This window comes from Hemiscyllium ocellatum, chromosome 42 (genome assembly GCF_020745735.1).
Source record: "Hemiscyllium ocellatum isolate sHemOce1 chromosome 42, sHemOce1.pat.X.cur, whole genome shotgun sequence".
NCBI classification, from domain to species: Eukaryota; Metazoa; Chordata; class Chondrichthyes; order Orectolobiformes; family Hemiscylliidae; genus Hemiscyllium; species Hemiscyllium ocellatum.
In genome coordinates, this window is record NC_083442.1 from 32,826,171 (window position 1) to 32,847,807 (window position 21,637).

Sequence of the window (21,637 nt, forward strand, 5' to 3'; positions counted from 1 at the left end):
ACTGGACTTGAAACGTTAACTCTCCCTGTCTCCACAGATATTGCTAAACCTGCTGAGTTTCTCCATCATTTTCTGTGTTTATTTCAGGTTTCCAGCATCCATTGTATTTGGCTTTTCATATGAAAAATGGCAAGTGTTGAAAAGCGTAGATCAGTCAACCTCTGAGAGAGTAAGATACAGCAAGACTGTCAAAGGGTGATAACTGAGCCATGAACTTTAGCAGTATCAATGGGTGGTATTTGTGCAGGAGGAGGAAGACGCATGCGTCTTCTTCAGATCTCAGTAAACATCAGGAAACTTGTTCTGACCCAAAACTAGCTAAAAGAGCTAGAAGTACTTTTAAAAAAACACAGGAACACCAAAAACATAAACATGGTTAAAGGTAAAGTCGTCATAGTCCCAGGGAACCATGAAGTTGTTTTTCATGGGAGAGGAGGATGACTGGTTTTTGTTTAACCAAAGAATCACCAAGGACTAGGCAGGGGCTGAGGTTGAGAAGGTAGGAATCTTCAAGGTGACCTTAGGTGATATGGGAACATCCGGATTACAATTACTCCCCCCTCAGAGCACTTACATTTCCAGCACAGTCTTTAATTGCTCTAGCTTGGATTTCTTCTCCTCTATTTCACAGTCATTATGCTGGCCCAATTCTGCTAGAAGCTCACGGGTGATGTCTAGAACTTCCTGAGAATAAAATACAACAACTACAATTAGATCCAAGAAATCAAAAAAACCTAAGCACACCTCCAATGAGAGCTGCCTATTGGCTCCATTATGGGAGCATACAGTACTTGGCCCAACACAGCTTCTCATGCCATTGAATGAAAGCGAAATACACAACGTTATAATAGGTTCTGTTAAAGTAGATAAAAGGAACCCTGTTCTCATTAGCTGAAGTCAGGTAAAGATAAAGAAGTCCCAGCAGACCATAGAACTGCTCGCTCATCAGAGAAAGAGAGAGAGAGAGAGACATGACTGGTAGTGATGAAGTAACTACATGGAGGCTAATATCCTGTTACCAAGTCACGCTTTATTTACACGTGCAAAGTCCTTGATATTGGTCAGGCTTTCTCTGAGCCAACTCTTAGTGAACACAACCTCTGACACTCATGATTATATCTGTCAGCCAGGGCTCCCTGTTTGGACCAGGTTAACTGCCCCAATCAGGGAACTCACATTCTGAGAGATCTGCCTGGCTGACCTCATGACAAATCACTACAGGTGGTTTAACCAGAAAGTCACCACATTTCAGGCGAGTGCAAGGTTGAGAAGACAGGACCTCCACAGTAACTTCAGCCGACTGTGCTCTACGTTCCAAACCAGCTGTCCAGCCAACTGAGCTAAACAACACCCTAGCTGACACAAAGATGAGGGGGCAGAGATATAAGGCAAGAAATGCTGGGGTGTATGTGAGGAAGATAACTTTTCACAAAGGATGATAATGATCAGCAACTCGTTACTTACAAGAGTAGTGTAAGAAAAGTGGATTAATGATTTCAAAAAGAAACTGGATTGCTCCTTGAGTGGATTAAACATTCAGTGCTGCAGGGTTTGAGTCAAGGAACAAAATTGACTCCATTGCCCTACAGCAAGCAGCATGGATCTGTTCTGTCCTTTAATGACTATGCAATAGGTTAAAAGCACACTTTGCTGGAGAAAAAATTTGCAAACCAAAATCTAACAAATTACTGTATTGACTGTCAATGGATGGATAAGCTGAAGCATGAAGTGGGTGGCCTTGTATTCAAATACAAGAAAGTGAGGACTGCAGATGCTGGAGATCAGAGCTGAAAAATGTGTTGCTGGAAAAGCACAGCAAGTCAGGCAGCATCCAAGGAGGAGGAGAATCAACGTTTCGGGCATAAGCCCTTCTGGATGCTGCCTGACCTGCTGCGCTTTTCCAGCAACACATTTTTCAGCTCTTGTATTCAAATAGCCTTACCAGAGCTTTCTACATCTGGCCTGAGCATAGACTTTCTGCAGAATCCGGCACTGCACACCCCATTCCTGAGAACTACTGGTAATTGCAGTGGCTGCACCCCCCCAAAAGAAACATTTGAAACTCCCTGAACTACAGAATTATCTCATACCTGAAGCTGCTTTGGCTTCTTTAACTTTAGTTTGCCAGTCTTGTATCCTTCATACTTCTCAAACAAGTCAAAGAATCTGCAATAAGAAATGTTGGTATATTGAAAACAAAGGCGAAAGATGGTCAAATATGAATTTACGTCTTGCAAATATTTAGGTCAATTATCAGAATTTAAACTTATCGAATTTTGAATTTTCTCCCTATATCAAAGGAATTGGATGAAAGTTATTAAAATATTTCTTAAGATGGCTAAATGCTTACAAATAAGCATGACAAATCAAAACAGCCGTCTGTTAGTGCAGAACATGAGTAACACATTTTGATGCAGTTTTTTATCTTGACATATTGCAATGATATATGACAACTGATTGCCAGGATTTGTCCATATCTCAAACCTAGCTGGCTTACTCCAATTCTTTTACAGAATAGGGGAGATTTGCTGGTGCATTTCTGAGGGCAATGTCCTGGAAAATCAGTCAACTTGCTCAGTTTGAAATTTAAACAAAGCCTTGCAAGTTGACAGTCAGTCAGCTTTAATGCATACATTCTCCATGGGAATACCCCTAACTGAATCCAAATGACAACCAATCAGCACTCTCTTTCCGTGCAGTAAATGTGGTTCTCCTTGATTAGGTACATTTTTTCAAAATGTCCTAGTGAAACAAAATGTTTGATTTATCTGTTTTTCTAAAATGATTGATTTTAGAGTTTGATTTTGAGCTAGTGGCTTATTGGCTTTAACCTGTGTTTCTGAAGTAGTTCAATGACTAAGTTAATTACTTCCGTAGCCATGGTGATTTCTTGCAAAAACAGAAGAAAGAGTTCCAGGAGAGTAGTCGGGCTTTGTTTTCATTGTGTTATGGACTAGACCAAACCCCCTTCAAATATATCAAGGAGATAATCCAGATCCTAATTTGTATTAGCGAGTTTTGAGGAGATTTGTAGCTCAGGTCGAGGTTCTGGATGTAGGTTCTGGATCCTACATCCTAATTTGTATTTTATTTAAAGGGAAGCGTAAGGTGTTGTGCTCCAGGTGTAATTTGATTGGTTACACTACTCGCCATTAAGCAAAGCACCCTTTATTCTTACCTTACAGTTAAAATACAAAACAAAAAGAAAGAAGAATTGGTATAACTTTAACCCTATTGGAAAACCTAACAGAATAATAGATTATTCAACCACTAAGTAGCAACTGTTTCACTACAAACCCGGCAAAGGCAAATTCAGTAAAATAGATTGTCTCGCATGCGATTCTGCTTTTAGCTGTAACAGAGAGACGGATGTCGCAGCTTCCACAATCAGCTTCAAAGTGCTGAAAGCTAAAACTAAAACCCTAGCTCTGTGGGAGCCTCACTCCACCCATTCACGTTGCTTCTATTGTTCCAACTTTAAAAAATACCCAAGGCATCACAAGCTGTTTACTTCATTGACTTGGAGAGACAGCTTATCACCTATGACTCAAAACTACTGTTAAAAAAAAGCCAGTACAAAACACATCTCTTAAAGTATGGTCACAATTGGAAGAGTTTATATGAGCAAAGTAAATAATTGTGTATCAAATTTTCAGATTAAAAAGGTCATAGATGAATTTCTTTCCCCCCTTTGATTAGGAGAAACACCTATAGCTTGTAAAAGGATTTGCGGTTTCAGTTTGGACGTTTGCAGGAATCTTGGCAAAAGCTGGACTTGCCCAGTAATCCACAGGAGGGAGCTACACCAGATTTTAGATTATAATAAAGGCTTTAGTCTTCGGTATAACAATATATGGGCTTAGATACACTTACATTTTGCACATAAGTAAACAGAAAACTTTAAGCCATTTATCTTCTAGTTTTACATTATTGTATAACATTTTATACAATGTTAAAAATAAAATACTGTTTGGGTAATAATGACTTAAGTGCCTGGAGTGGCCAATACTCTTGACTCTGAGCCTGAAGGTTATAGGTTCAAGCCATACTTCAGAGACTTTAACAGAAGTCCAGACAGACACCACAGTCTAATAGTGAGGGAGAGTCACATAGTTGTAAATGTCCTTAGGATGAGCCATTAAGCTAAGGTCTCAGCTGCCCCGAAGGCAAATAGAAAAGGTCCCAAGGCACTATTTCAAAGAAAAAGACTGGAGATTGCCCCAGAAACCTAACGGATATATATTCCTCAATCAACATCACTTTGGGGGGCACAGTGGCTTAATAGCATTGCTGCCTCACAGCACCAGGGTCCCAGGTTCAATTCCAGACTCTGGCGTCTGTCTGCGTGGAGTTTGCACATTCTTCTCGCGTTTGCGTGGGTTTCCTCTGGGTGCTCCGGTTTCCTCCCACAGTCCAAAGATATGCAGGTCAGGTGAATTGGCCTTGGTAATTGTCCGTAGTGTTAGGTGCATTAGTCAGAAGGAAATGGGTCTGGGTGGGTTACTCTTCAGAGGGTCAGTGTGGACTGGTTGGGCCGAAGGGCCTGTTTCCACACTGTAGGGAATCTAATCTAAACACAGATAACATGGTAATTATCACATTGCTGTTTTTACAGCTGACTTTGTGAAAATTGGCTGTTTCTTATATTCTCACACTTCAGGGGTATTTCATTGGCTGTAAAATTATTTGGGTTGAGATGCAGAAAGGTGCAGTAGAAAAACAAATCATTCTTTTACAGTAACAGCAGCACTAGAGAAATTCCCAAAAAGCAGCAAACAATGCTGAGATTTTTTAAATTACATTGTCCAAGTATTTAGTTCCACACTAAATTTGCAGAGTCTAAATTCAAGATCTAAAAGGTTGTGGCTAATTTGAAAATTGTTTGCAGAAACTAATTATGAATGGGACCTGTTCTGGCCTAATGGAAAACTGATACCACTCAGTTTTAGTCACTTTTGGTATATCTCTGTTTGTCTGTTCCAAGTTACAAAGGAATTGCAAAGGGAAGTACAAAAGTAGGTAGGTACAGCCCATCCTTCCAATGCTTACAATCCACCATTCACAGATTTTTTTTCTCTCCACTGGGTGATGCAGAAGCCATCCCAGGCTCTGTTATTCAATGTCTGAAGTACACGCTGAACAAGACAAAGTACAAAGACAAATGCAATCTAACTGGAGCACAGACTGATACAGCCACACAGTATGGAAACTGACCCTTCAGTCCAAGTAGTCCACTTCAACCATGTTCCCAAACTAAACTAATCCCACCTGCTTGTGCTTGGCCCATATCCCTCCAAACCTTTCTTATTGATGTATTTATCCAAATGTCTTTTAACCATTGTAACTTTACCTGCATCCACCACTTTCTCTGGCAGTTCATTCCACACACTAACCACTCGCCGTGTAAAATTACTGCCCCTAATATCCTTTTTAAAACTTTCTCCTCTAAGCTTAAAAATATGCCCCTTAGTTTTGAACTCATCCGCCCTCGGGAAAAGACCATTGTCATTCACCTTACTTATGCCCCTCCTGATTTTATAAAACTCAATAAACTCACCCCTCAACCTCCTAAGCTCCTGTAAAAAAATGTCCCAGCCTTTTCTATCTATTTTCATATCTCAAACCCTCCATTCCTGCCGACATCCTGGTAAATCTTTTCTGAATCCTCTCCAATTTAATAATATCCTTCCTATAACAAGGCAACCAGAATTGCACACAGTATTCCAGAAGAGGCCTTACCAACATCTCGTACAATCTCAACATGACATGCCAATTCCTATACTCAAACAGCTGAGCAACGAAGGCAAGCATGCTAAATGCCTTCTTGGGCAGCGCAGTGGCTCAGTGGTTAGCACTGTTGCCTCACAGCGCCAGGGACCGGGGTTCAAGTCCAGTGTCGGTGACTGTCGGCGTGGAGTCTGCACATTCTCCCTTATGGTCTTAACCACTCTGACTACATATGACACAAACTTTAAAGAAATATATACCCGAAGCCCTCGGTCTCTGTTCTACAACACTACCCAGGGCCTTACCATTAATTGTATAAGTCCTGCCCTTGTTGATCAACATGCTATACCTCATATTTATCTACCTGCCCTTCAGTCCATTGGCTCAATCGAGCAAGATCCCTTTGTAATCTTAGCTTCAATAACAGCCTCGGATTCATACTCCACTGGTTTAGCAACATGCCTCAGCTTGCTTTATTGTGCTACTCCAAGATGAGTGATTACAGGTAATGACTACTAACACTCTCAAATTACTTGCATCCTCCGCCCTATATAGTTCACCACTTCTTTCTTACTTTTATCTTATGCGAAAAAGCAAAAACATTTACCTTATTTGTAGTGATCTATGAACCTTGCTTGCTAACTGAATCCTGCATCCCAGGAATTAATCAAATTAAACTTTTCTGAACTGTTTCTAATGCAAATAAGGAGATCATCAATCCTCCGGGTATGGTCTCACCAAATTCCCGTACAGATGCAGTAAGATTTTCCTATTCTTACACTCTAGCCCCTTTTTAATAAATACCAACATTCTATTTGCCTTCACTGTTATTCTCAAAAAGTAATGTTTTGTATTCATGTCTGACATAATGCAGATCCATACACCACCAATTTGCATTCGGCAGCCACAGACTGACCTGGCACCTTTTCAGACCTGGCTCAACACCACACTAGGCTCTGGCCAACACAAAATGGATAATTTCATATTTTCCCATCATACTCCAGCTCCTAAATTTTTGTCTCATCATTTCACCAATCTATATCCCAATGCAAACTCTCTACCTCCTCTTTAAACTTATCTACCTATCTTGGCGTTATTTGCAAACTTAGTTACTGTCCATAGCTTCAGTCTACATAGTATCATAACCATCACATTACTACACCCTAAACAATCCCTTTTTATTTTGACGGGATATTCACTGGGGCAGCAGGAAAACTATCCAAGTAAAAGTAAAGATACTGCAAATGCTGGGGTATGAAATAATAACAAATTGACGGAGAAACACAGCAAGTTGGGCACGATCTGAACAATTCCAGAGATAGAGTCTCAAATGTTGAAAATTCTCTCTCCACAGATGCTGCCAAACCTGTTGAGTTACCATTTTGGCAGGAAGAATAGAAATACAGTACACTATTTCAATGGAAATTCTGAGGTAGAGTTGGGCCAGGTCTGAAAAGGTGCCAGGTCAGTCTGTGGCTACCCGTGGGACTGGTTAAGGCAAGTACACTAACAACATTTAAAATCCTGGCAGTTTAATGTTGCAGGATACAAATGCTACAGGAAGAAACCTGAGTGGCAACTTTTTTTTTAAAAGAGGGTGGTACACATGGAATGAGCTGCCAGCGGAAGTGGTTGAGGCAAGTACACTAATAACATTTAAACAGCATTTGGACAAATAAATGGACAGGAAAGGATTAGACTGACATAGGCCAAGTGCAGGGAAGTAGGGTTAGCATGGACGGACATTTTAGTTGGCATGGACCAGTGGGGCCAAAGGGCTGTCTCTGTGATGTAGGACTCTATGACTCTAAGGCATCCTACTACTACCTTTTGTGGCACAATGGCAAGTTTTGTTTGAGAACACTCCTGTAGAATACATTTTACTCAGTTAAAAGCACAGTGTAAATTGCTTTCTGATGGGCAAAGTGCATTTCACGTGTAAGGTCACAGGGTGTTTCATTGCAAACAAAATCACTGCCAGCTTCTCATTTGGTAGCAAAAAGTATTTCCACAATCATTTCATCTGTCATTACAGAAAGCTCCAACTTAAATTATTTAATTGTAAGGAGAAAGCTATTACCACGGTGGCTCAATGCCTCACAGCACCAGGGACTCGGATTCAATTCCCGCCTCGGGCAACTGTCTGTGTGGAGTTTGCACATTCTCCCAGTGTCTGTGTGGGTTTCCTCCGGGTGCTCTGGTTTCCTCCCACAGTCCAAAGATGTGCAGGTTAGATGAATTGGCCATGCTAAATTGCCTGTAGTGTTAGGTGGATTAGTCAGGGATAAATGTAGGAGAATGGGTCTGGGTGGGTTGCTCTTCGGAGGATCGGTGTGGACTTGTTGGGTGGAAGGGACTCGAATCGAATAGAATCAAATCTAAATAACAAATGGTTCTGTGTGTTGGGTGAAAGTAGCAGTTGACAGCAGCTAAGGCTCTGGTCAGGTCAAATTGCCTGTATACACAATGAGTCACAATGTTATCAAAGTTTCAAAGATCACTGGCAATCAATCAGGCAGAAAAGTCTGAACATTATGCCTTGCAGGCACGTTCAGAAATCACAGTGTATGCAACAGTTATAACCTTGCCACACTCAAGATTAACTGCAACTCTGTGCTGACAAGCCAGCATAAACATTGACATTGATTCACAACATGCTTGAAATGTGGGCGAATCAGCAGGTAGTGCATCTGATTCCAGACAAGATTCAACCACATTAATGTAAAGATAATGTGTGATGTTTAGACACACAACAACCAAAACCAAATTTAATGGTACTATTAACCTACTGAACACCACACAGCATCTGCAACACTAACTGCTGACATAGAGCAGTAAACTGTCTGCAGGAAGCTGAGAATGAATGAAGATCGAACTCGGTGGCACAGTGGTTAGCACTGCTGCCTCACAGCGCCTGTAGTCCCGGGTTCAATTCCCGACTCAGGCGACTGACTGTGTGGAGTTTGCACGTTCTCCCCGTGTCTGCGTGGGTTTCCTCCGGGTGCTCCGGTTTCCTCCCACAGTCACAAAGATGTGCGGGTCAGGTGAATTGGCCAAGCTAAATTGCCCGTAGTGTTAGGTAAGGGGTAAATGTAGGGGTATGGGTGGGTTGCGCTTCGGCGGGTCGGTGTGGACTTGTTGGGCCGAAGGGCCTGTTTCCACACTGTAAGTCTAATCTAATTCTTCTCACAATTAGGTGTTCAAAGACTCTTTACAGCCAATGAGATACTTTTTAAAGTAATGAAGAGTTGTGATGTAAGAAGCACAACATTCAATTTGCAGAGTGACTGGTCCCACAAGCAATGACTGGGTATGTCCGGGTAAACTGCTGAAGTGCTGTCAGTCGAGGGCAAACGTTGGTCAGGATATACAGGAATTTGCTTCCCAACTATTGCAGGGGAATTTTTTACTACCACCCCAGAAAATAAATGGGGCCTCAATTTAATGTCTTGTTAAAAATGTTGCTTCTGACAGTGCAATGCTCCTCAAGTAAAACTGCGCAGATACACTTCCAGTGTAAGACCATAGGACCAGGAGTAGGCAGTTTGGCACCTTGAATCTGCTTTGTCATTCATTAGGATCACTGCTGATCCGACACTCATTACGTCCATGTTCCTGTCCTTTCCCCATAGGCCTTGAATCCCTAACTGATCAATAATCCATCCATGTGATCCTTAAATAGAAACAAGGACTTGTTCTCATAGCTTCCTGTGGCTAGGAGCACCAAAGACACTCAAACTTTACAGAAGAAACTTCTCCTCATTTCAGTCATAAATTGCTGCTCCTTTCTGTTTTTAATATTCATTCTCAGGATGAGGGCATCACTGGCATTTACTGCCCAGCCTAATTGCCCAGAGGGCAGTTAAGAGTCAACCACACTGCGGTGGGTCTGGAGTTACAAGAATGCCAAACCAGGTAAGGATGGCAGTTTCCTTCCCTAAAGGACATTAGTGAACCAGATGGGTTTTTCCAATCAACAATGGACTCATTTTCATCATTACAGTCTTATTTTCAGATCATTATTGAATCCAAATTCCATCTACCATGGCAGGTTTCAAACTTGGGTCCCTAGAACATTACCTGGGTCTCTAAATTAATGGTCCAGCGATTTCACCACTAGGCCATCGCCACCTCTTCTTTACTCTGAGACTATGCTCTCTAGCCCTAGGCTCTCCTATGACGAGCAACATCCATCAGCACTTACAATGTCAAGACCCTTAAGAATCCCATATGTTTTCATGAAATCATCTCTCATTCTGCTCAATTCCAATGCGTGGAGTTTAGCAGAATGCAGCCTGTTTAGCCGTTGCTCATGAATCAATCCCTCCAAACCAGGGATCATCGCACTGTACCTTCTGTAAACTGTCTCCAATGAAATAAAAGATTTTCTCAAAGGGGACCAAAACTGTTCAAAGTACTCCAGCTACAGTCTCACCAGTACCTTGTACAGTTGCAGTAATGTGCTCTAAAGTCTTTAGTGAAACTGGAATGCACAACCTTCTTATGTGTACAGAGGAACCCCTGAGCAATGGTTAGAAAATAATGCATTGAAAGTCACTAACTGGGCAGAGATGCGTTGGTGACACAATGCACTGCGTGACCTGTTACTTTCCTTCTTCCAAAAAATGTTTACAACATTTGCAGTTAACTTTCACTAACTTTGGATGCATGACTTCCATCTTCATCTTTTGCTTTGGAGTTCGGTCACCATGTCGAATGATTGCAATGACACAGCGCAGTTCCATCCTGTGAAACACACAACATAATGAGTTTATTTTAATCAGTACAAAAAAAGCACAATTAAAAAGACCCTCACAGAATACAAGCTAGAATCATAGAGACATACAGCAAAGAAACAGACCCTCCGGTCCAAGCTGTTCATGCCAACCTGCTGTCCCAACCCAATCTAGTCCCATCTACCAGCACCCGACCCATATCCCTCCAAATCCTTCCTATTCATATACCCATCCATATGCCTTTTAAATGTTGTAACTGTACCAGCCTCCACCACTTCCTCTGGCAGCTCATTCCATACACATACTACCCTCTGCATAAAGAAGTTGCCTCAGTGGGCTCTTTTATATCTTTCCCCACTAACCTTAACCCTATGCCCTCCAGTTCTGGACTCCCCCACCCCAGGGAAGAGACCTTATCTATTTATCCTGTCCATGCACCTCATGTTTTTATAGACCTCCATAAGGTCACCACTCAGCCTCTGATGTTCCAGGGAAAACAGCCCCAGCCCATTCAATCTCTCCCTATAGCTCAAATCCTCCAAACCCTCCAACAATATCCTTGTTAATCTTTTCTCAACCCTTTCAAGTTTCACAACATCCTTCTGATAGGAAGGAGACCAGAATTGCACGCAATAGTCCAAAAATGGCCTAGCCAATGTCCTGCCCTCCCAACTCCTGTACTCAATACTCTGACTAATAAAAGAAAACATACCAAACGCCTTCTTCACTATCCTATCTACCTGCAACTCCACTTTCGAGGATTCATCAAATAAATCAGATCACTCTGGTGCAGAAGAGTAATGCCACATATTTAGTCAAAGGAGAGCTTGCTGAGAAGGGATAGTAGTACTTTCTTTCCCCATTTCTTTCCCTATCTTTAGCCTCAAGAAGACTAGAGGTTGGAACACTGCATATGAGGGATGAAATATTCAAGAGTGACACTGCAGAGAAAACAGAGCTCATGAAGTGCAACTGGAAGCCAGAGCAAGATGAGCTGCAGCCTTGGTAAATAAGCCTTGTGACTATCACCAATATCCTGACTTTAAAGTAAAAACTGTCATTATCTGTGTATTGGGTGTCAAGAACGGGGGAAACAACGTTGGAAATAGAAGATAGAAAAATTAAAAAGGAGACTGGGAAGGCAGAGGGAACAGAAGCTATCAGCAAATTAGGTTGTAGTTCAAAACAATTTGCAAAAGAAAGCTTAAGGTAATATATCCAAATGTACAGAGCTTTCACAATAAGATTTATGAATTAACAGTACAAATAGTTGTAAAAAGATACAATGTGGCATGTATAGTGGACTGAATATCCAAGAGTATTCAATCATTAGGAAGAATATTCAAAAAAGGAAACAAAAAACAAGAGGTGAAGATGGGCATTGTTATTGAAGTATTATATATCACTGCAATAATGAGCAAGTATATTCACATAGGGAATCTAGATGTAGCATCAGTCAGGGTGGAGCTAAGAAACAACAAGGGACAGAAAACATTAGTGGGAGTTGTTTACAGACTTCCAAACAATAATCATGGCAACAAGGGTGCTTTGGTAATTCCAGGTGACATAAATTTATTTGCATATTGGACAAATCACATTAGTAACAACACTGTGGCAGAGAATTCTTGAAATGTATATCGGATGTGTGTTTTTAGACCAATGCATTGAGATACCAACAAGTAGTCTAATCCAAAGCTAGGGTCATAACTCTAAACAAAGGTATGAGGAGTGAATTGGCTGCAATGTACTGGGCAACTTCATTAAACGGCATGTGTGTGGATAGGCAACAGTTAACATTTAAGGAATAACTGCATGCATTGCAATTGAAAGTACACAATGGGAAAAGCAGCCAAAATCAAAGAGAGGTCACAAAGCTGCTAGAAAAATCCACAAATTTGGGGACAGGGAGGAGTTTAGAGTTCAGCAAAGGGGGAACCAAAAGGTTCACCAAGGAGGGAAAATTAAAGTACGAAAGTAAACTTGCAAGGGTTTTAAGTATGTAAAAACTACTTCAGTTCTGTCTTCAAAGAATAACGTTCAAAAAAGCTTCCCAGATATGCTAGAGAAGCAAAGGTTTATTAAGAAAAAGGAGATGAAAGAGACTAGCATAAGCTAAACTAAAGCATTGAAGAAACGAATGAGAGTAAAAGCCGGCAATCCCTACAGCCTGATAATTTACACACTGAAATGTTAAAAGGAGGTGGCTATAAAAATAGTTTGTTGTTATTTTGCAAAATTTTGTAGATTCTGAAACAGACCTGACAGATTAGAGGATGGCAAATGTCATCACATTATTTAACAAAAAGGAAAGGAAAAAAACAGGAATTACTGAGTGGTTAGGCAAACATCAGCAGAAGAGGCTGATTGGTCCACTCCTGCTCCTAACATTCTTGTATGTTCCAGATCTAAACAACTGGTCGCATGAACACAACTAATACCTCATTCTTTTGCCAATCAATATCAGTACTCTGGTTAGTGAGCCTCCTGCCACTGAATGCAGTTTCTTATCTACTCTATCAAAGTCATTCATGATTTGTATAAATGAAGTCTCTCATCTCTGGTAACATTTTCATTAAATATACTTCATTCTGAAAATCAAGAAAATTAAGCAACAGTTTAAACTGATATTTGACTTCAGTTTTTTTCTGACCAGAAATCTGAGAGGTTTGACTTACATAGTTCCTGAGGTGGTTGGAACAATTGGAATATCTTCAGCTTCTGTGGGTATGGACCATGGTATCTGCAGCTGAGGGGCGAGTTCCCGCATAATTATATTACTGCGGAGAAAGACAAATTCCATTCAAGCTAACTTCTTCCATACAGTAATACTACACACAGAATATTTAAGTTCTTAAACAAGTTGTGTTGAAAAGAAAATGCAGGAAACACACAGGTCTCAATCAACTGAAAGATAGAGAAAACAGGTTAAGATGGTAAAAACAGATCCTCAGAAAGAATCAGAAATGATGAGAAATATTTTTAGACACTTGTGCATTTCCAATTTTGCTCATTGCCTTTCTGTGGATTCTCCCCCTGTTAATACTGATGACTGCTCCAGTCCTGCAATGCTATCCATGCACATTAGCACAAGATAGCTGAAAATCAAAAAATAGAGAAATTAAACAGTTGGCTCAGATTAAAAGACACTCGGACAGCAGAGTAAGTTGATTTGATCTCCAAGCTTAAACAATGCGAATTATTCTGTAAGGAATTCAAATCCTGGAGCATGCAAGGAAACTAATTATGAACTCATTCTTTCTGATTTTTAATTAGTTTACTCGTTATTTTAAGTCACCAAGTAAATAATTTTCTTTTAAGCATACAGATATTATGGCTTAATATCTTCAGAAACAGAAAAAAAATTGTATACATTAGACAAAAGAGGTTACAGATCTAAGATAGACCAAACATGATGAATGACAAGTTGAGTACTGTCAATTAATCATGTTTCCTCCTGTAGGTTCTAACATACAGTTTCTATGTATTTTAAAGGCTTGTGTCTATAAATTTGTACCTCAATATTGCATTGCGTTGAACCTTCAAACTAATTTGTTGATCCTTATTTAGGGACATTTGTGCCAGACCTAATTACTAGTCAAGGGTCTAGATTAGAGTGGTGCTGGAAAAGCACAGCAGGTCAGGCAGCATCCAGGGAGCAGGAAAATCAACGTTTCGGGGTTCCTGAAGGGCTTTTGCCCGAAATGTCGATTTTCCTGCTCCTCGGATGCTGCCTGACCTGCTGTGCTTTTCCAGAACCACTCTAATCTAGACTCTGGTTTCCAGAATCTGCAGTCCTTGTTTTTACCTAATTACTAGTCAATACTTACTATTAGACACAATTGGTTAGACTGTAACTTTGGTCCATATTAACTGCGGATGTTATGATTCATATAACATATGGGAAGTGATTTCTCATTTGCAATATATGTACTCTCAACTTTCTATTTTAATTTTTCTTCTTTTAATTAAAACTTTCTTCCATTTTCCAGGTCAAAGACTACTGCACTGAGCACAGCCAAGGCCACAACCTGCTACTTTCCAGGCAATTTCAGACTTGACATTTAGTCCACTTGACATTTCTCTGCTTCGCCCAGTCTCACCATGCTGGCATCATCTCTGCCATACCTTCACTCCACAATCCATTGACAGATAGTAAAACTAGGATGATTCTTTCAGGATAAATGTCACACTTCTACATTTTAAAAACATGCCCTTTGATATAGAATGGTGTTCAAAAGTAGACTTATCTGATGTGTACCCTAGGATTTTTGCACAGTCGTCATAGTATTTCATGGAGTTTTTCACAAAGCTGAATCCATTGACGTCACAAACGTAGGAATGCCCATTCGCACGCAGCAGATCAAAACCACATACTGTTTGCTACATAAAACAAAATGAGCACAAATCAAATCAACACTGCCTGCTCTGCATCAGCAGAAATCTAACAAGCATGTACTCCCAATAAAAATCAAAAACTCATTCAACTAGATGAAACAAAGTTTTATTTTACAAAATGATCTCTTTTCCTCTCCCTATGACCCAAAGGTGCTTCTGGCTTTCTGGAATCTACAGATTATGGGTGACAGTTGCACTTCAATCTCTCTTCTAATTGTGTGGCTGGCTTCTGAGATGCAGATGTCTTGCAAATGGCATCTTCTCCATGACTAACACAGTCACAATATCCAGCGAGGCTGACTGGCTGATTACCAGGAGTAGGAACGTTGGCTGGTATCCTTCACATTGCCACAGGGCACAAAGGAAAATCTGCATGTTTCCCAATTAGAAAGATTTTGTAAAAGGCTTCATTAGGTGATGGAGATAAAGGTGACCAACAAACAGAAAGAGGGAAGGCTAACAAGGATGCAATAGTGAGGTCAGAGGATTCTTGTGAAGCATCTGAAAGCCAAAAGAAATAATACATATTGTACTAACGTGGACAATTTTGAAAATTCATTAACATTTCAATAACAAAAGCCATGTTTCAAAACATTATTGAAGTTTATTCTACTTTATCATTCTAAACACAGCAGCATGAATATTTTGGATAACTGATTGGATGCTTGTTCATTTTTGAGTATTTATAGCCTACCTTAAAAGCTACGCATACTTTCCTCGCAACTAGTTTTTCCATGGCAGTTAACATCACAGGATAACGTATCTCTTTTCCTTCACTGTCTCGTTCCACTTTCCCATCCAGAGCTGGTGATTTGCGTGCCTCTGCATGTGCATAGTCAGGACCAACAGTGTAAACCTGAAGTAAGAACAGTTCAAAGTTCATTTTGGACTTGCCTGCATGGCAAAAAAACTCACTCATTTTCCTTCAACCCCTGCCTGTTCACCAATGGCTATCAGATTACATTAAACATAGAATTCTCCAATAATAAGGAAAAATTAGACAAGCTGGGAGTACAGGCTAGCCGTTCCAGGCACAAAAATAGTGGCTAATCCTAAAATATGTACAGACAAACCCAGGTGGCCTAGAAGCCTTAGTCCAGAAACATGTCTGGATCCCAACCCTACAATAGCTGAAAGTGGAACTCAGCAGAAAGACCAAATGGCTGATTAGCATTTTGTATTTAATGTTAATTACTTTCTCCATGCAGAAACTGCATTCAGAAATGTTGTGTTACACTGTATTTTTCACATTTTACTTAACCAAGAACACAAGATGTACAATTTGAATATGACTGCATGGTGCTTTAGTCATATCTCAGCAGACCGTTATTCATATCTGCTCCAATGGTCTGACTGGGTTGTTGTCATTTTCCTCCTGGGTGGGGCAAGTTGTGTCCTTACCCAACTCAATGCAGAGAGCAGCTGACTCGTATGCTTCCTCAAAGTCATAGTACCCACTGCTTTCACTGGATGCATTTCAGGGCACTGCATAGAGTTGAAGGCATTGAAGGGTTTTGTAATGAGAATACATTACAATGCAGAATTGAGTTACACATCTAATAAGATCAAATACTACAAACAAATCTTTTTACTCTTTAAAAAAGTGGATATACTTTTGATAAACTAGACTTCTCTGGACTTTCCTTCCTTTGAGCAATACAAAATTAGAAAGTTATAAAAGCAGGAATAGCACCTTTACGTCTGTTCCATCTGTTGGCATAAACTCTTCATAGATGTAAGATCCAGTTTTACGCACAGTGCTTTCAGGGGAGTAAACGCTGCTCCGACTTCCAATCTGAAAGAGTTGATAATTCACAGTGTGAAGTAACACAACACTGTACAGTCTAGAATGCTCTACCTGTGTGCCAAAAACAAAATATGCCAGGGACAAAGTGGAGCCATATATCAGAACTATTCTGATGTGAATTTCCAGACAGGCCATCTCAGACTGATAAAGAAATACTTCACAGAAAACAAATAATTTATGTAAAACAAGACTTTCAGGCATAGCAAGAGCAAAGTCAGATTTAGAGCAATTGGCTGGGACTACTAATGGCTGGAAAGATGCTGGAGTGGCAGTAATAGCATTCCAGAACAATGTATCTAAAGTGGGTTCAGGACATTTGGTCATCAAACTTAACTCATTGTCTCGCATTTTATGCTTTTATTGCAGAGTTTTCAGAATTTTTACTTTTATCTCCAATACAATAAATTTCTCAATACTATGGCTTTACTTATTCTAATCATTAATTAGATCAAGTCAGAGAAAGATAGCCAACATTTGAATACTTCTTAAAGGCCTTTCTCCTCTATTAAAATTTGAATTATAGAATCATAGATTAATTCTAGCACATGAAGGAGGCCATTCAGCTGGTCAAAGCTATAACAACCTTTCTGTAAGAACAACTGTTAGCCCCATTCTTCTATCCCTTCATGTTAACATTACTTTTCTTTGCAAAATCACCTTAAATTGCACTCTCTGGCTCTCGCTTTGCCTATCGTTCACATCTGCAGTCATAACTATTGCTAAGACCTCTTCCCATTTTGAACGCTTCTATCCAACCTGTTCTCAATCTTTACTTCTCTAAGGAAGACAACTCTAGCTTTCTTCAATCTCTCTTCCTAACTGAAGCCCCTCATGCCTAGAATCACTCTCAAATATTTTCTGCATTTTTTAATGCCTTTCCATCCTTGCTTAAATCTTGTGTGCAAATTTATCACAATACACCAGTTGAGGCCAAACTGGTGTTTAACAAAGATTCACCATAAACTAACACAAATAATACACTAGCCAGCAAAGGCAATTAGAGACAGTGTTTGCTTCAGTGAAACAATTGGGGGTATTGATCTGATCGTAGATATTACAGAGTCAGATATTACGAGGGGACATAGCTTTAGATTAAGGGGTGGTAGGTATAGGACAGATGTTAGGGGTAGATTCTTTACTCAGCGAGTCGTGAATTCATGGAATGCCCTGCCAGTAGCAGTGGTGGACTTTCCCTCTTTATGGGCATTTAAACAGGCATTGGATAGGCATATGGAGGAAAGTGGGCTAGTGTAGGTTAGGTAGGCTTGGATCGGCGCAACATCGAGGGCTGAAGGACCTGTACTGTGCTGTATTTTTCTATGTTCTATGTTCTATAGTTAATCTGAAATGGTTCTGGTCAAGTACAAGATCTTCCTCAAAATATATCATGGTCAAAATTCTCCCTCAAAATATTCTTGTTTTAAAATGATATGTTGTCCTTGCGTAGGAGCCATGCTAATCTTCTCTTCGCCATTCCAATTTTACTATTTATCAGTTTCTTCCTTCCAGAAGTGTCATATTTCTGTGACTATGCTTTGATTTCAAGGTAGTCATCATCCCAGTTTAAATGTCACACCTAAAGAGCAGTACCTCTGACTCTCCTAGTTGCTCACTGGAGTCAACCCAAACTGTGTGCTTCAAGCTAGATGGGGTTTGACCCCTTTCACCTTTAACCTCAGTGACAGCAGTGCTAGTTTCTGAACATCATCAATGTGGTAGATGTGCATTAAATATAGATGTTATCACAGGAAGGAGTAAGCAGGCTCAACAAGAATTTTCAAAAGGAAATCGGATACTTAGTTAAGAAGAAGAAAACTTTATGGCTTTGGAAAACGAGCAGGGTTGTCAGACTAATTGGATTGTTCTTTCAAAGTGAATTATGACTCACTGATTACATCATTTACTGTTGCATACTACTGTACCTTACGGAACAACCTCTGGCTCCCTCCCCCTGCCGACACAGGGTAGTAAATGTACACATTATGGTCTTCCGCACTCACGGGTTTCTCAACAAAGGGTTTCTGGAAGATTTCACCATTTACTTCCACATGATCATCACCTTCCACCAGACTGCATTCTGCAAATGAAGAAACAGAAAAATGTTTGACTCTTGCACAAGCTTCACCTGCGCAGCAACGCAGTTTTTAAATCAATTCATATACAAAACTACCAGCTGATGGCTCAATATTACCTCTACCCACCTGGAAGCTATGTTCTCATTTTAACACTGTTTATCCCCTTTATCCTATTTTAACAATGTGATGAAGGGTATGAATTATATATTTTAATATAATTCATGAGTTTGGATTTCAAACTAGGGGCATATAGGCATTGGGCGAAAGTGAGAACTGCAGATGCTGGAGATTAGCTTCGAGAGTGCGGTGCTGGAAAAGCACAGCAGATCAGGCGGCATCTGAGGAGCAGGAGAGTCGACCTTTCAGGCAAAAGCCCTTCAGGAAGGAAGCCCTGATGAAAGGCTTTTGCCCAAAATGTTGACTCTCCTGCTCCTCGGATGATGCCTGACCTGCTGTGCGTTTCCAGCACCACACTTTCACATATAGGTATTTTGTTTTGAGAAGGGGATTTAAAAATTTATTAGGAACTAGTCTTTCTTGAACCATGACTTTAAAGCTAGTATGCATCAGACAGCAGGTAACTGCAAGGATGCCTCGAGTGTTAATATTTGTTTATATTGTGGGCATTTGTGACAAGAAAACATTAAACCACTGACCTGAATCTAAGATGAAAGTATAGTTGAAAACCAACTGGGTTCAGTTAGGAGACCTGACTAGGTCAGAAACAAGCAGAGGAAAGGAAATTTCCTTTGACAAAGGAAATTGTTTACAGCAGTTAAAGGAATAAGTGGATGCGCATAGTTTGTAAAACTTCCAAATTATGAGTGTTTGCTTAGAATTCTGCTGAATGCTAAAAGACAGAGAAAGTCTAAGCTCTCAGTTGAGACAGCAAGGGAAAGGCTTGATGGCTCACAGGTCGGAACCTGAACGGTTTTGTCAAACCTACAGATTGAACAAGGAAGTAAAACTTGTGTTTTGAATCTTTCAGATGGTATAAGATATATTGGTTTGATTGATTTTTGTTCCTTCTGATGTAATAAACTATTTCATTGTTAAAACCAAATCTGTAGCCTTACGTGCTTTTAGTGAACGACTGCCCCATTAAATTTTGAAAAATGATCTGTTAAGCTAGATTTTATTCTGGGATCTCACTTGCCTAGTATAACATCAGCTGCGATAGTAACAAGAACACTGATGATAATAGCAAGAAAAATCTGGGGATTCTTTTAAAATTATAAATTGTGCAATATCCTCAATCTCATACTGCACAGAGCAGATACTGCTAACAAATATGTAGAATGCATATCATGGAAATAACCATGATTTGGAGATGCCGGTGTTGGACTGGGGTGTACAAAGTTAAAAATCACACAACACCAGGTTACACTCCAACAGGTTTAATTGGAAGCTCACTAGCTTTCAGAGCGACAGTCCTTCATCAGGTGATAGTCACCTGATGAAGGAGCGTCGCTCTGAAAGCTAGTGTGCTTCGAATTAAATCTGTTGGACTATAACCTGATGTTGTGTGATTTTTAACCTTGGAAATAACTATGTGGTTTAACTGGTCTATGACGTGTTAATGCTTCACTCAAACATTTCTCAACCTTCTTCATCTAACCCTACCAGCATCTCCTTCTTCCCCACATATTAAATTCCTCTTAAATATGTTGGTACTTTTTGCCTCAAGTATTTATTGTGATATTAAGTTCAACATTCTCACCATTTTCTAGTTAAAGAATTTAAGAGAAACTCCCTGATTGGATTTGTTAGATGACTGAACAACATTTAAAAATTATTAAAACTTCACTTCATGTTAAATTCCAAGCAAATTTAAGTCTTTTAAAATAATCTGAATGGACCACATTCTGGAATAGTACTTCTGTTTTTGTGCATCAAGTTATTGGCAGCAGTGAGTTAAAACAAAACTGGTGCAGCAAATATTTAGATGCAAACAGTTTTTAAAGCCATAATGCAGATTTTGCTTCTCTCATATTACTGTATACAGAAAATGCTCTGGTAAACTCCAATACTTAAAAATTCTACATTCAGCCATTTCCTTGGTGAAATGAAAAAGATAACTTGTACAGGATGAACGGGGCCTCAAACCTTGTGAAAATGGACAATTTCAAAAGCCAGTCCTAATTTTCACTACGTAAAGAGAATCTGCAGAAAAAACACCACTAACCATCAGGCCGGTCAGGATCACGATTCAACACTGCATATCGGGGAAGGTCTATCCCTTCTTGTTGTAAAATTCGATAGACTTCTCTCCTGCAGAGTAAAAGAATAGTACCAGCCAATATGAACATTTAATTCAGAAAAATAATTAAAAATAAGATTTCAGCCATTTTATTTCTCAATATTAACCACGCGCCAGTGCCTCAAAACGGTACTTAACACAAATAAGGCAAAGAAGAAAGTTCAGCTAAAGCAAGTTTCAGTTCTGGTTGTAGTTCACCATTTCAGTGGAAAATGCATAATTATGTCAACGTTAGCAGGGGACTGGGTTAAGTTTTGCTTTAGTGCTCTTGGACAATGGAGTAAATATCTGACTCTCACCATTCAGGTTTATACAGCTGGCTGGGCCAGGAACTCAGAACAAGTCCCAAGTCACCAGAAAGGGCAGGCGAGGCAGTGACACACTCATTTTACTCAAATAGTATAGCGTATATTGGGATTAGGAGGTCAGCACCACCTTCTATCACAGGATTCAGCCCAAAGTAAGCAATGTCATTTTCATGACAGCATGTAAACAGCTATTTATTAATATGGACTAATTTTAAAATCAACATTTGTCAACAAGTCAACTGAGCGCCCAACAGAATTTCCCTCCAAGGTGAAGTATTGCTTATTCCAAAAATAAAAGTACTTCTATGTTTCATGCTTGATTATTGACT

At 39.9% G+C, this 21,637-nt stretch overlaps 1 protein-coding gene and 1 non-coding gene across 5 annotated transcripts in view; both read right to left on the reverse strand.

Annotated features, from left to right (window-relative positions):
* The window catches only part of ppip5k1a (diphosphoinositol pentakisphosphate kinase 1a), a 167,549-nt gene that overhangs the window by 101,147 nt on the left and 44,765 nt on the right, over nucleotides 1-21,637 (reverse strand). For all 4 annotated transcript variants that reach the window (XM_060853729.1, XM_060853728.1, XM_060853726.1 and 1 more), the window contains exons 5-13: nucleotides 20,926-21,011; nucleotides 18,588-18,742; nucleotides 16,552-16,653; nucleotides 15,553-15,714; nucleotides 14,722-14,843; nucleotides 13,139-13,240; nucleotides 10,387-10,473; nucleotides 2,091-2,166; nucleotides 575-684 (exon numbers count right to left, since the gene is read on the reverse strand). In XM_060853729.1, coding sequence (XP_060709712.1) covers nucleotides 575-684; nucleotides 2,091-2,166; nucleotides 10,387-10,473; nucleotides 13,139-13,240; nucleotides 14,722-14,843; nucleotides 15,553-15,714; nucleotides 16,552-16,653; nucleotides 18,588-18,742; nucleotides 20,926-21,011 — 1,002 coding nt within the window. The remainder of the gene's footprint in view (nucleotides 1-574; nucleotides 685-2,090; nucleotides 2,167-10,386; nucleotides 10,474-13,138; nucleotides 13,241-14,721; nucleotides 14,844-15,552; nucleotides 15,715-16,551; nucleotides 16,654-18,587; nucleotides 18,743-20,925; nucleotides 21,012-21,637) is intronic.
* Nucleotides 18,072-18,176, reverse strand: LOC132834870 (U6 spliceosomal RNA). Its single transcript, XR_009647259.1, has one exon. It is a non-coding gene; the product is annotated as a U6 spliceosomal RNA (small nuclear RNA).